The following is a 15,120-nucleotide window of genomic DNA, read 5'->3' as shown; positions in this document are numbered from 1 at the left end:
TGGCTCATTCCCATTAGGTGTTTTCAATAACATCCAGGTTCCCTGGGATATACCATTTAAAAATATTTTTTCAATATCATTCATAGAGGGAAAAACTCAAAAGAAAAGAAAGGGGTAATTAATTAAAGACATTAGTTGACAGTTGGGAAGGCCACCGAATAGTTAACTTCCTTTTGAAAAAACAAAATATTTTCAATGACCTGAACCTTCAGATTAATAATGCCAATAAAACATTTAAAGGAACTAACTAGTGATAATTGATTATTACAGCAGCTTTCACAAGAAAAATCTCCCAACATCGCATGCTTTTGTCTGAAATTTGCCATTTTCCTTTTGGAAAGGTGGGAGACTTATCAAAACTACCCGAGACCGTAATTGGTTGAACTACTTACAGACAGACTGCCACTGTCTGCCAGGTATACCAAAGTGCTTCATGGCATTTTTCCAACTCCATGCCGAGGCACAGGCTGTGCAACCATACAAAGGCACCTCATAAAGTCTATTCAAAGTGCCAAGAAATTCCAAAAATCAAATGCGGCTTTTAACTCCTCCATCATCAGCTATCATTTTTTTCTAGTGCACAACAAAACACTTGTAAGTCACTGGCCTTTCTCAAAATTGATTGAGTCAAAAATAGTGGTGAGGACTTTAAAAAGATCTACGATCCATAATATCTCTATGCAAAATGGGAAGCATACCACGGCTGAATGAGATGGAAACCTTTCACTTAACTGAGCTCTCTCTCTCCACAAAAGGCATTGAGTGTGGTTCAACTGGAAAAGAATGCACTGAAACAACAGCATTAAAATGTACAACTGCATATATAGCCCAGATATCTTGCTTTGAAATAGGGGCTGCACTTCAGTACCTAATTTACAATGAAAAGTATTCAGACAAAGAACCAGTGAGAATTAAACTGTTTACATGTCATCATCCACATATGCAATGAGATATTCGTGATTTTCAAGTTCATAAATGTGCTCAGAATACCTTATTCAATGGAATACCACACATATTTGATAAAATTTATTGGGGCAGCAATAACCTCCCTAAACATAGAATGCAAATATATGTCTTCAATGCATACAAATTTTCATGAACGAACGCCATATTTCTTAATGATTTATGAAATTTGTTTTATGTGCAATAATTAGATATAAATTCAAGGCATGTTCGTGGAAAGTAGAGAAGAATGGTCAATCGAAACACATTAAAGGAGCTATCTTTTGTAAAATAGAAATTCTAGATTCTGACTCGCACAATAGATTTCTCACAAGGAAGTATTCTCGGCATAACCTTTCACTTTCTATTTTCTCCTCGAAATAATCCCCTCCAAATGCCAGACTTCTCTGCACTAAAACCCCACTCAAAAGTAATGAGCAGAAAAAGAAGAACAAGGAAAATAAAAGTCGTTACCATAAACATGGGTCAGGTAATCTACATTTACTTCCATTGCAGAGTGAAATGCCCGGGATACGGAGATACCTGAAAGGCACCGAGGGAGACTTTCCCAAGAATCAAGTAGTCTGTCCTGAAATGAACCCCAAAATCTAATACAGTGCCTTGAATCTGCTTCTATTACTAGGAATAAATAATCCACTACCACCCGTTAATGTTGAAAAACAATTTATTGTTATGGCTGAAGCAGTGAATCTCACTGTGATGCTTGATCCCTGAAACTCCTCAGGGTCATTAGATACACACAAGCAAAATTTAAAGAAACACATTTGAACCACTCACTCCATGTAAGAAATTAAATTATGTTCCTTGAGAACCATGTAAATTATCCCCTTATGACCCCCCCCCCCAACATTGAACATGGATGAAATAGATTAGTTTGCAGTTTTTTTTAAGCAAAGCAATAATTGCAACAGTATAATTTGGCCGCTGGTGAATCATTGGACCATCATTGAAAAATACGGAGTTTATTATAAGAATAACATCGGTATCTTTTGTTAAGCATTTTCCTAATATTTCATAATATTAGTAACACGACGAGCAGAAAGGGATATTTCATTCATTTGGTAACAATGCGATTTGCAAGAATTCTGAATTAATGAGTTTTCCATAACAACAGCAATGAATGCATCATGATAAAAAGAGTCTTAACATGACACAAGTATTGTTTTTTAAAATATTTTACTACGGTAAAAAAACATCAGGTTCAATTATTACATGAACAAATAATAAATATTGAATTTAAACTTAACAATCAATATATATATGATTTTTAATTAACAAAATATGCAATAGCCAATATCAACTGAGAATAGAGATTTGAAAATGGGTAAATTATATATATATATATATATATATATATATATATATATATATATATATATATATATATATATATATATATATATATATATATATATATATATTTATATATATATATATATATATATATATATATATATATATATATATATATTTTTATATATATATATATATATATATATATATATATATATATATATATATATAATATATATATATATATTATACCAAATGCATGCCATGAATTTTAAATGCAATCACATATTTTTTAAAAAGTGCAAAACTTTAAAAAGAATACAAAATTCAAACATATTTGCACATTTGTATTTGATTAATAAACTAAAAACACGGACTAGTTGCCATGAAAATCTCCCATAGTATCATGAGTGGTAATATTTCATAATGAGCAAGTTATACATTCCATAACAACATGGAATCAAACCTTGGCATGAGCGTCTCACGACATCATGATTTGTTACAATGCAAAGTAAAAACCCACCATCAGTCATGCACACTGAGGTAGAACTCTCTCAGCGAAGCTTCCTCTCAATTTCGATGATAAGGGTATTGATTCGCTCAGATACACCCCTGAACTGAGATGGCGGAGGGCCTATCATCTGAATGAGCTGGGGGACGTCCTGCTGCGAGATGGTGCAGAAGCGCTGAAGGGCCTTGAAGCAACGGTAGAGCAGCTCTTCATCCCGGGAACCAGAGCTGAAGAACTCAAGCAATGCCATGGTTAGCTCCACAGCCACATCATCAAACACCTATGGAGAAGTGAAAATATTCACTCACAAAAACATTGGACGTGTAATTCACACACACACACACACAAAGCTGAGACCCACTGCACTTCTAACTCCTTACTGCATGCCCTTACCACAAGATATCGCTATCTAATCATGCTAGGGGCTCATCAACCATGGCACACTTGGTCTCACCCAAAAACCCATTACAATGAGAACGTGTCAGATGATCTGCCGGTAAAAATCAATGGCCAATCAATTGAGCATGCGACAGAATGCAAATTTCTAGGTATTCCTCTATGTGCAAATATTTCTTGAGATACTCATGTAAAAACCCTTCAACACAAATGCAAAAGAAAACGATGAGAGACATGAAGAATGATCTGGTACTTGTGATGATCTGGTACAATGAGAGACATCACCAGGAAACCTCACAATGCTCCATCAAGGCCCATTTTCCATGAATTAAATTCCACTCCCGTGCATCTACATTATGTTTTTAATTCTATATATAAAAAATAACATCGGCAACTATTCTCTTAACTCTGCCTATCATCATCATTACACCAGAGGCAGGAATGACTTCCATTTTGGGAATATAAGAACTAAAGCATTGAAATTAGGACCCAATGAAATGGGCATCAGATTATATAACAAACTAAATGGAGAAAGACAATATGGCGGCCGTTGGTTGTGTTCCGCAATGTGGCGTGTGTAATAGCTCGATTGATATTACGATTAAATCCGTTCAATGCATCTATTGCCCTCGCAATTTTCATTCTAAATGCTCGAGGCTCACGGACCTCTCTCTGAAAGCGTTATCTGAGTGCCGTGACATTTTCTGGAAACGTTTTTCTTGCCGGGCATCACCTTTTAATATTGGCAACATTGCCGCCGATATTAAAATGCTGAAAGATGGACTAAATAACCTCATATCTTCTCATGAGCCCACCATTCTGAAGCAATGTAAAAATGTCTCATTCTCGGATGCCGCTAAATCGGCATTTCCGTTGTCTAAAACACCACTACCTGTAGCAACTTCCCACGAACGACCCGTGACTCGACAAGTAAGTAGAAAAAGTGAACGACAACCTCCTGAATTGTCAATTGATTCCTCCGTTGAGGATTCAAAAACCTTTACCACCGATCCTTCCAGTCAAAGTGCGAATCATTTACGTGATGAATTGTGAGGTGATAGTGACGATGTGAATCCAGCTCCAGCTAGCAACGACGCTTTCGCTATCGTCAAAGCTAAACGCAAGCGTCGCCCAGCCCCGAGCATGGGCACCTCTATCAAGGAGTAGTAGTAGTATTTTTGTTTATGGGGTGCATCGACGGCTGAGGTCATTTTGCACCACGTCGAAACTTTTAAAAACCACAGTTAAGGTTTAATAAATAAATAAATAAATAAATAGATAAATATTAAAAACAAATGACATCGACAAGAATAAAAATACCACGGCTAAAGTTGCCTCATTAGGCCAGTTTCCTTTAAAAATAATAAAACCTTGCTTAAAGAGTTGGGGTCATCTCCTAATATTTGTTTCAAATCTCCCCTTACATGAAACTTTTCTCTAGCCCTTATATATTTTTGGCACTGCGTAAGAATATGTTTCATTGTAAGGGGCACGTCGCACTCATTGCAGCGCGGTTGCACTTTTCCCTCCGTGAAGAGGTACGAGTGCTCTATCAAGGAGCCCTCGCTTAAGGGCATTCCCAAACTCTCTCATGGGCATATCTGGAACCTTCCCAAAAATACCACGAAGGAAAGTGTACTTCAGTATATTAAAGATGAATTGCCCGACTCCGCAAATGTTACTCCCGATATTGAACAACTTGTGGTTACACGAGGGGAGTATGCCTCGTTTCGTATTACCGTCAGTGATGATCTGGGTGCTAAACTACTCACTCCTGGTTTCTGGCCTAAATATGTTCATTGGGGAAACTTTTTTTCCCCAAACTTCGCCCAAAATTGCAAGTGAGTGAGCACGAAGTTTGTATGTCCTTCATGTTAACATTCAGTGTCTGCGGAACAAACAACTTGACATGGAAGTGCTTCTCTCTCATCACCAGCCTGATGTAATTTGCATTGATGAGCATTGGTTCACGGCTAATGAACTTGCTTCTTTCCAGTTATCTGGCTATGTTGTGGCCGATGCTTTCTGTCGCTCCACACTCAAAAATGGTCGAGTCCTAATTCTTGTTTCTGTTTTTAACTTAACCTTTTGCTGCGTAACCTTTCCATATAATTGTCTCAATGTTGAACAGGTGTTCGAATCCAGCGTGACTATTGTCCACTTCTGTGATATCAGTTTTTTTATCTTCACTATATATCGCTCTCCCTGTGGTAATTTCAATGTGTTTATTGATAAATTTTCCAGCATTCTGACCAATGTTTATAACTCGGCTGATAAAACCCCTGTTGATTGTCACTGGTGACTTTAATTGTGACCTTCTTCATGGCACCAAAGAAAAATCAGAACTATTAGATGTTCTTTCCCTGTATAACTTAAATGTAACTGCTGACAAACCCACCAGGGTCAGCTCTACTTCTGCATCTGCCATTGATAACATTTTTACAAATATTGATTTTTGATTCGTGAAAACCGAGGTTATAATATCCCATATCTCCGACCACTATCCATTACTCTCCACATTCTGCATCAATGCCTCCGACAAGATTATAACAAAATACAGGAGAAAGTTCTCTGATGAGGATGTAAATGCTTTCTGCAATTTGCTCGTGTCTCATGCTTGGACCAATGTTGACTCCATGAGCTCCTTTGAAGATGGTTTTAATTGTTTTTACTCAACCTATTTATCCTATTTTGATTTTTGTTTTCCTGTATTACCTGTTAAAATTAAAAATTCGTCTCTGTCTAAGGGCAGAAAGTCATGGGTCACTGATGAAATCCAGTATGCATCCAGAGTCATGAAAAACATGGCTCTCCGTGACAAAAACAGATCGGTCCCCATTGAACCTCTCGAATACAAGGCAATGAGAAAGAATTACAAATGTCTTCTTCGTAATGCAAAAAGAACTTTTAATGATCGTAGAATATATAATGCTGGAAATAGATCAAAAGAAATATGGAAAATTATCAAGGAGTCAAAATTTCCTAAATCATTAACCCCCAATCTCAGGTTACTGGACTCTCAAGGTAATGAACTTGAGGACAGTTCTGCTATTGCCATGGCTTTTAATGACTTTTTCACTTCTCACCAGTCACCCAACGTGACTCAACAAAGCTATCATAGACAAACATCAAGCCAATGTAATTCCCTATTTCTCCGCCCATGCTCTGACATTGAATTAACTAATATCTTAAACAAAATGGGAAATAAGTACACCTCTGGTCCAGATGGCATTCCTTTTATCATCATTAAAAAATCCTTTGATGTCATTAAACCCCCTCTATTATTCTTAGTCAATGAATCTCTTAGGCTTGGTCAGTTTCCATCATCCCTTAAAAGCACCAAAGTCTTCCCCTTTATAAAGGTAAAGGAAATAAACAGCACATGAGCTCTTATCGTCTAATATCTATACTCAATCAATTCAGTAAAATTTTTGAATTAGTGTTTTATTCTCAATTAATATCATACCTGGAATCGCACAAACTGTTATCAACCTCCGAGCATGGATTTAGAAAATCCATGTCCACTACCAATGCTACCTACCATTGTATAAACAAAATATTGTCTGACCGAGACAATAAACTGGAATCTCTTGTTTTATTATTTGATTTCTCCAAGGCCTTTGAATGTGTCAATCACCATATGTTATTGCTGAAACTTCAAGAATCTGGCATAAGAGGTACTCCATATAATTGGATTAAATCTTTTCTAAACAACAGACAACAGAGTGTAAGTGTTACGAAAGATGGAATATCTCATGCATCGCCTGCAAAAACAATATCCTGCGGGGCTCCCCAGGGATCTGTTCTTGGCCCAGTGTTTTTTCTCATATACATAAATGACCTCCCTAGGATGCTTAATTCTGTACCTAATACACTTCCCATACTGTATGCCGACGACACAAATGTCTTAGTGTCTGCCTCTTCAATCAACGGCCTCATATCAAGTGCTAACAATACTATCCACCTTTTGCAAGTGTGGTTTGATCGTAATTTTCTTCATATTGATAAGGAAAAAACAAATTTAATATACCTTGTAAACAAAAATAAGCTTCTAACAGATAATTCAGTGTCTTTTGACAATGTGATTATTCCAAGGAGTGATAATGCCTCCTTCCTGGGTTTTACCCTGGATAGTAGACTAAACTGGGATAGCCATATTTCTAGTTTACGCTGAAAACTCTGTTCAGCGTGCTATTTGGTACGTTCTATCAGGCAAACTGTAAATAATGAAGTTCTTATGTCTATCTATTATGGTGAGTTTTATGCCCACGTAATTTTTAGTATTCTTTTTTGGGGCCCATTACCCTGCGCTCATGTTGTATTTAAAATCCAACAGAGGATACTAAGACTAATGTGCAATGCACCCCTCAGAGCTCCATGTCGCCCCCTTTTCAAAAAACTTTGTATTCTCCCTCTTCCCTGTGTGTATATGCTAAGTGCTATTGTTTATGCTAAACGCCATATCTCATTATATACCACTAACAATAGCATTCACAATCATTATACCAGGACCTGCAGTCATCTACACGTGAACTTCATCAGAACTTGCAAGCCCACTTTTTCCCTCCATAACATGGGACTCTTATTGTATAATAACCTTCCTCTGGTTATCAAGAGCATAGAAAAAATGTCCACCTTTTAATTCAAAGTGAGGGACTTTTTCATGCTACACTTATTCCACACTATTGATGAGTTTCTGAATATGTAACAATGTATATTGTATTTTATGTTGAGATCTTTGATGAGCCGTATATCGTGGAACATGAATGTACCCAGATCCTCAGGCAAATTAATAAATAAATAAATAAAATAAATAAACTACCCAAAAGTACCAAGGATACAAAGGGAACTGCTGCAATCAGGCATAAATTAAAAAGATATCTAAGTGAATATTGATTTCATTTTCTAAATAAGTACTTTAAAAATAATGAATTATAAACATTTAAAAAGAGTTCAAATTCTAATTTAAACTAAAAATTGATGCCATCAAAAATTAAGAAATAACATGGCACAGAAAAATATTAACAAATATATTTTTGCCCTTAAAGAAGAACACAACATAATTCAATGTCCAACAATCATCAAAGAATTTTCTACAGGTTTGCATTGAATTGCATACCAAAAACTAATTAGCTTGAAGGCTTTTAATCTGTAGGAAAATCAAAGCATCTAAATTATGCGTAGCACTCACTTTCACGCTCAGATATAATTAAGAATTTCCAAGGAATGGGCCCTTGTCCCAGTGATTGAATAAATATTGATGATTCAGCATTTAGAATAGTACGTACCAGCCAGAACATTACAATAAATATTGATGAATTACATTTCAGGGCTTCCTGCTACCAAAAGTGGACATCACTTGAAGATGCTAGAGTGCATCTAGCAAACATGAAGAAGATTTCTCAAGGAAAAATGCGAATGAGAGCATAATGTGAGATGACAGAGAGAAGACACAGGCGATATCAGGGGATACAGACCACAGTTTTTACCTCCTTGCAGGCCAAATTATGAATTATAGCAGAACCTCTGTCTCTCAGTGTATCATTTTGGGAAAGAAGAGCATTCACAGCAACCTTGGTTGTAATTCGTATGTTGCTTATGGTTTGGCCGTTGAGCTCCCATTCAGAAATGTACAACAGCCACTCTGAACTGCTCAAGTTCTCAAAGAGATTCGCCACCTGAAAGTAAAAACAGAGAAAATCAATTGATGTGCTTGACTTGACCCCAAAATAGAGTTTTTCCAATGTGAAAACTGTGAGACGTATTTTGCACCAAGTGGAATGTGAATTACGAGGTTACAATTAAAGATTCACAATTCGAGGAAAGTAAATGCACTCAGCAACATAAAGTGAATGAATGAAAATAAACAGTCAATATATGTGCAACCTTTACATGTCTCAGACTGCTCAGGTGCAAGTGGGAAACGGGGAGTCCAGATTGGGCAGTGTTAGGAAGGGGTGTGAGGCAGGGTTACCCATTATGACCGTTGCTGTTCAACCTGTATGCAGAGGAAATGATTAAAGAGGCATGGGAAGAACTCGACGTAAGAATGAAAGTGGGTGGGGAATTCATAAAATCAGTTAGGTTTGCTGATGACCAAGCTTTAGTTTATCAGTCAGCCAAGGGGCTGCAAGCATTGCTGAGTGAATTGGAAATTCAGTGCGACAGGTATGGGATGAGAATCAATATTAATAAAACAAAGGTTATGCGATTTTATAGAGAGAAAAAGGCTAAGCTAAAAATAGCTAAACATTAAAATAGGAGGGCAAAAACTAGAGCAGGTAGAACAGTTTACGTATCTCGAAACTGTTTCGGACCAAGACAGTCAAAGTAAGTGGGGACGTAAGGAGAAGAATTGTGCTAGGCAAAGAGACTTTCACAAGGAGGAGGGAGTTGATGACAGGGACGAGTAAGGATCTTAAGAAAAGACTCGTAAAACCTTTGATGTGGAGCGTAGCTATGTACAGCGCGGAAACGTGGTAATTGAAGCAGGAGGGGAGACATAGATTGGAGGCTTTCGAAATGTGGGTCTGGAGAAGAATGGAGAAGGTGAAATGGAGTGAAAGGAAAAGAAATGAGGATGTGCTAGGTATGGTGTACAATGAGAGAGGATTGTGGGGAGAAATCATAAGGAGGCAAAAAAATTGATGAAGGACGTATTGATCGGCAGTGGGATGTTGAAGACTGTAATAGAGGGGAGAATGTTAGGCAAATGAGGAAACAGCAGGCATAGGACAGGGATGTTGGACGGAATGTTGGATGGGATGAAGGGATGAAGGAAGTACTCAGGGATGAAGATGGGCTTGTTATAATATTGTATGTCGGGTTGTTTTTTTTTTTAGAGAGACAAAATATTTATTTGGTGGTTGTGTCCATCCAAAACTTACGTTAACCAATAGATTACCTAATAATAATATATGCAAATTGAAGCATGACAAAATATTTTCGAGGTAAGAAAGATTCATTATTTTCCTAAAGATTTGCCAAAAGTCTGCTAAGTCACTTTCCATTCAATAAAGAATTCATCAGCAACGATATAAGAGAGTTAAGATCATGCAAATGAAAGAAGAGAGAAAAGCGCTCACTAGTAAGGTAAGGGCCAGTTGTTCTTCGAGGGGAAGACGGTCAACACCATGCGCATAATTCATCAGAACATGCTCCCTCCGATCTTGGTGCAGTAAGAGGATGACATCGTCCTTCAAAGCTGCAGCAGCCAGGACTTTGAGTATACACAATCTCACATCCATTCGAAATGTTGTGTCATGAAGAATTCGGCCTGAAATACATATGACAAGATAAAACATTTCTAATGATGCAAGAGAAAACAATAGGTCTCAGATGAAACCCGCAAGGAAGGAAGAACAGAATGTATGCACCACAAGATGGTTAACTGAGAGTTCACTGGACATAAATATTTGGAAATCAGGAATAAATACCTTAGAGTAAGTGCAATGTACACATATCCTAAGCTGAAACCTATTATATACTATATATATATGTACGCTAGATTTCTGCCACCTCAGTGACTTCTATAACTCGTATTTATTGGTCTTATCTCAGATATATATACCTATACAATATTGTCAGTTTCTTCAAGGTCTGGTGACTAGTATTTAAAAGTAGAAACAAATATTGGACTGTTAATGTCCAGAAAACAGAAAAAACTTTAAATTTAACATTTCAAATGAAGGGTAACATGTTATATGGTAATATAATTTTGAATGAGCAACTATTATGAATTGTTTAAGTTTCCATCCTTGGCTTAATGTTATATTGAGCAATGTGCCCCATCCCATCCCTCGTGCTATGGTTAGAAATTTCATAGGACAAAGAAACAGTCCTCCTATTTGGAATGGGGACCCTCTTGATTTTGTTGTGGATGCAAAATTTTATAAATTTCTGTCTTTATTACGATAAGCAGAAATTATGTTACTGGTTGAATCAATCACAAGTGAGAAACATGAAACTTCAACACTTTTCTGTGCCATCATTATGCACTGTACATGAATGATTCATAATCCAAAAAGGTTTTGTTTACATATGACAATTTTTGAAATGCCCAGTACTTATATACTGTTACCTGCTGGAATATCAACTCAGATTGGAGCAGCTCAATTTTTGCGTAAAACAAACTAAATTACCATCTGATCATCCCCAGAGCATGCCGACAATATTTTACCTAAGATCATGGCATAAATATCACAAAATCTTACCAACAAAATTGAGGAAGCTATCACTAAGAGCCCAAGAGCCCTCATCTTCCAACATGTACTGGTGCAACTCCTCCAGGGACTGCTGTTCTTCTGGGTTTAAAAGGTTCCCCACATGCCCAACTAATGCATCAAATTCAACTTGAACCTGTTGAAAAAAATTAAATCCAATAATTCATTAAACCCAACTCAGTAAAACACACACATTTGAATCACGCCATTGGAACTTCCCAAAGTAGAATATTATAAAAATACCATTTGGTCAGCTCAAAAATTGTAATCAACACCAGTGGATGGAAGCATTAACCATAGCTTTTATAAAAATGCTTTGAAATGTCATTTGGGCCAAATTGAACCAAAAGTAATCATGAGTATGTTAATAATGCAATTCCAACTGTGGTCAAAAGAAAACTTTAATGCTTCACCACACTAGAAGCATTAAAACTGTACCCTGGAAAGGTTTTCAGCAAAATATAGGTAAATAGTAAGGAAGTATTTGTTTCTTCCCCACAGTTAGTGAAGATTTTCTAGGTTTCTTTTTGGTGTGATAAGTAAGTAAGTGGACCAATACATCTTAATTATATACTGACAGATGGTCATACAACAAGGTGATAAGTTAGTCGGGTTGCAAACCTTATTACTCCATTGGTTTCTCTAATAAATAACAAGATACCAAGACTGCCATAGATCCTTAAGTTGAAGAGACAATATGTAAAGACACCTTCTACGTAGATGTAAGCAGCCATTTTGGAATGATTTTTTTTGGATTGGTAAAAACCTTGGTCAAGCATTTCTCAACTCTGACCTGTCTTCCAATTAAAGCTCATTTCTTCTCTAAATGATGTGAGGTGCCTAGAATTTTATTCTCAATCAAAATTACAGTATATGGATAGAGTAGAAATTCATTTGCTCATACATTTGTGACCTCAGTGCAGAGGACAAATCTTCTTTGCCACCAACTGCTTTATGAAATTAAAATTTTCCCAAATAATTTTTCTTTCATCATTATCTGACGACCATCACCAAATAGAATTAAGCAACGAATTTCAAAAGGAATCAGAATACAAAAGAAAACCAGAGTCAAAAATATATGGCATACATAGCATACTCAAAATAATTAGAAATTCAAAATAAATGGATGATTCGGTACGTATTTGTTAAATGGCAATAAATATGAAAAATTGGCATGAAAATGAATACTTTAGATTAACAGTGAAAAACTATTAGATGGAGCCTTATTAATAAATGACAACAAGAACATCCCACTAGTTTCCATGCACATAAATGATTTAATATTTGCATTGAATCCATTTGCCAATTTATTTGCCGAGATAATTGATTTTACCACAACATAAGGAATAAAAAAGAAAGGCACTCACTTAACAAGACAAAAATGTCAAAAGAATATGCAGCGTTACATCGAAGAGTTTGCACGGTTTATTTTATGCATGAAACAGAGAAAATGATGATAGGATGCAGAGGAGTGAAAAACGATTTAGATATATGATTAATCACTTGAAGTTTTATAATCTACAAATACCCAGCAGTCTTCATTTTCCGATTCACTCATATTATCAAAGACTTTTAAGTTGCCTTCTACAATGTTCTCATGAGTTAAGAGAGTATTCTGCACATTGGCAGTATTCTACTACATTTTATAATGCATAAACATGAATTCATGCAAACAAAATTCAGCGCAATTGGCGATAACCAGCAGTGATATCTCTTCTCACCCTTAATTGCCCTTGCTTTATCATGAGGAGGAGGAATTTAATATTCAAAAAAGCAAAGCGATTAGTTGCCAAGGCATTGCATTTTGCATGGAGACAAGGGGGACTACATTTCAACGGTTATGCAAGAGGACACGTACATCGACGGCATCCTTGAACACAATGGGAGGGTCCCGCTGCTTCTTCTTGGCTGCCTCCCTCTCCTTCCTCTCCTCCGCCTCCATCTCGGCAGCCATCTCCTCAGCCCCACGCCCCCCCTGCCTATCCACCCTCGGCCCGTCCTCGCCGTTCGCTCCGCCCTCCTCCACCGCCCCATTGCTCCCGCCCACGCTCGCCATGGCCTTCACGCCTGCTGCCGCCGACTGTGGACTCTCTAGAGCCGCCAAGCTGCAATCGTTGAGATTTTTTTCAGTTAGCGAGGAAGAGCTACCACTGGCACTGCTGCTTTTCCTCTTCCCGTCCCCTCCACCCCCCTCTCCGCCCCCCCCTTCCTCCTTCTTCTTCTTCTTCTTCTTCTCCTTCTTCACGAGTTTCTCGTTGATGGCGTTGCGCTTCTCCTCCAACGCAACCGAGTCCCTCCTGCTCATGGGTCAAAGGGGGACAGGGAAGGGGGTCGGATTGGGGCCACGGAGGTTATCCCCACGCCAGGAGTGGAGCCGAGAGAGAGAGAAAAGGGAGGGACAAGTAAGGGAGAAGGAGGGGTCAAGAACCGAGGAGAAAGAGAGGAGAGAAAGAGAGAAGAGAAAGTGATCATTGAGACACCAACCCCACCACCCATGCACCAGAGTTAAGTAGACAAAGCTGTTTCAAGGCAAAGCATCAGAAAGGCAACTTCAAGACTACAGAAAAAAAAATAAGTTAGCGTGCCATCATGACATAAAATATAATGAGTGAAAAAAAAATTCACGAGAAAATATATACATTTTCCAAGACTTCTCATTAGCCATCAACACATGTATGCATTATTAGAGACAATGTTCTTCGATAAATATGTACAGTAACCATAAAGTTGACATGACTTCTTACATTAAATGTAGAAATACATACATACATATATCTTCAACACAAAGTGAATGGAAGAAACATGATTTCATACCACCTGTGATAATTTAAGAAAATGGTAAATGTTTAAGAATATCCCACATAATATTATTTTGAAAATTCACAAGTCTCCAAACTAAATATGAACATATAATTATTCAACACCCTTCGACAGATCCACATAAATGATATCTGAACACTAATGATTTCTAAACACAGAACACGTACATCACCAAAACTTAAAATCCCTTTCAACAAAGGAAAATTGATTGCAGGGAATCCATCAGAACCTCAGCAAACTAAGTTTAATGCATGAGGACAAGTCAATGATTATACGAATTCATCCTGTCATCAGCTAATTATTTCATAACATATTGCACCAATACGCTCAGATAACTTCCTCTTATCCTCGGTTATTAATCAATAATATTTACTATTTTTCTAAATGCTCACAAAATTCCCTGTCATTTTAGAACTAAACTGAAGAGCAAATTGAGTAGCTCCAGGCGTGATGCGGTGGAAATCGAACATAATGAATAACTGATCGTAGCACTTCTCCACTTGATGATTTTTTTAAATTTACGACCAGGTTTCAGTGTATTACATCATCATCAGGTGGTGATGATGTAATACATCAAAACATGGTCGTGAAATAAAATTTTATCAAGTGGAAAAGTGCTACGATCAGTTATTCATTATAAACTGAAGAGGTTAAAAATCCTTAGTTCAGTTCATAATTTACTGCTTTAATGCAATCTGATTTGGATTACTGCTTCTTATTAACTTCAAGAATAGTTAGGATAATAAGTGCATTTGCCTGAAATCAAACTCCCGGCTGTTACCTACTTTTTTTAATTAAAATATTTACAAGTGATTACTCAAGAAAGTGATTCAAATATAGTAATGGAGAGTACCTGAGTTAATGATATAAAATTACTTTTTTCTAGGTATTTTGTGCTTGTAATCATTACATTTC

The 15,120-nt window shown here is 36.9% G+C and overlaps 1 protein-coding gene across 4 annotated transcripts in view; it reads right to left on the bottom strand.

Moving 5' to 3' along the window:
- Positions 1–2,514: 2,514 nt before the first annotated feature.
- The window catches only part of LOC139688639 (uncharacterized), an 87,789-nt gene continuing 75,183 nt past the window's right edge, over positions 2,515–15,120 (bottom strand). For 2 of the 4 annotated variants that reach the window (XM_071586205.1, XM_071586203.1), the window contains 5 exons: positions 13,244–13,682; positions 11,377–11,521; positions 10,249–10,439; positions 8,641–8,841; positions 2,515–3,047 (listed from right to left, as the gene is read on the bottom strand). In XM_071586205.1, the coding sequence (XP_071442306.1) occupies positions 2,811–3,047; positions 8,641–8,841; positions 10,249–10,439; positions 11,377–11,521; positions 13,244–13,682 (1,213 nt within the window). In that variant the 3' untranslated portion in view covers positions 2,515–2,810. The remainder of the gene's footprint in view (positions 3,048–8,640; positions 8,842–10,248; positions 10,440–11,376; positions 11,522–13,243; positions 13,683–15,120) is intronic. The other 2 variants (XM_071586204.1, XM_071586206.1) reach the window with 2 other exon arrangements.

Source organism: Hetaerina americana, unplaced genomic scaffold (assembly GCF_022747635.1).
Source record: "Hetaerina americana unplaced genomic scaffold, ioHetAmer1.1.p SCAF_21, whole genome shotgun sequence".
NCBI lineage: Eukaryota > Metazoa > Arthropoda > Insecta > Odonata > Calopterygidae > Hetaerina > Hetaerina americana.
Note: the sequence above shows the minus strand (reverse complement) of the source record. Positions and strands in the feature narration are given on the sequence as shown.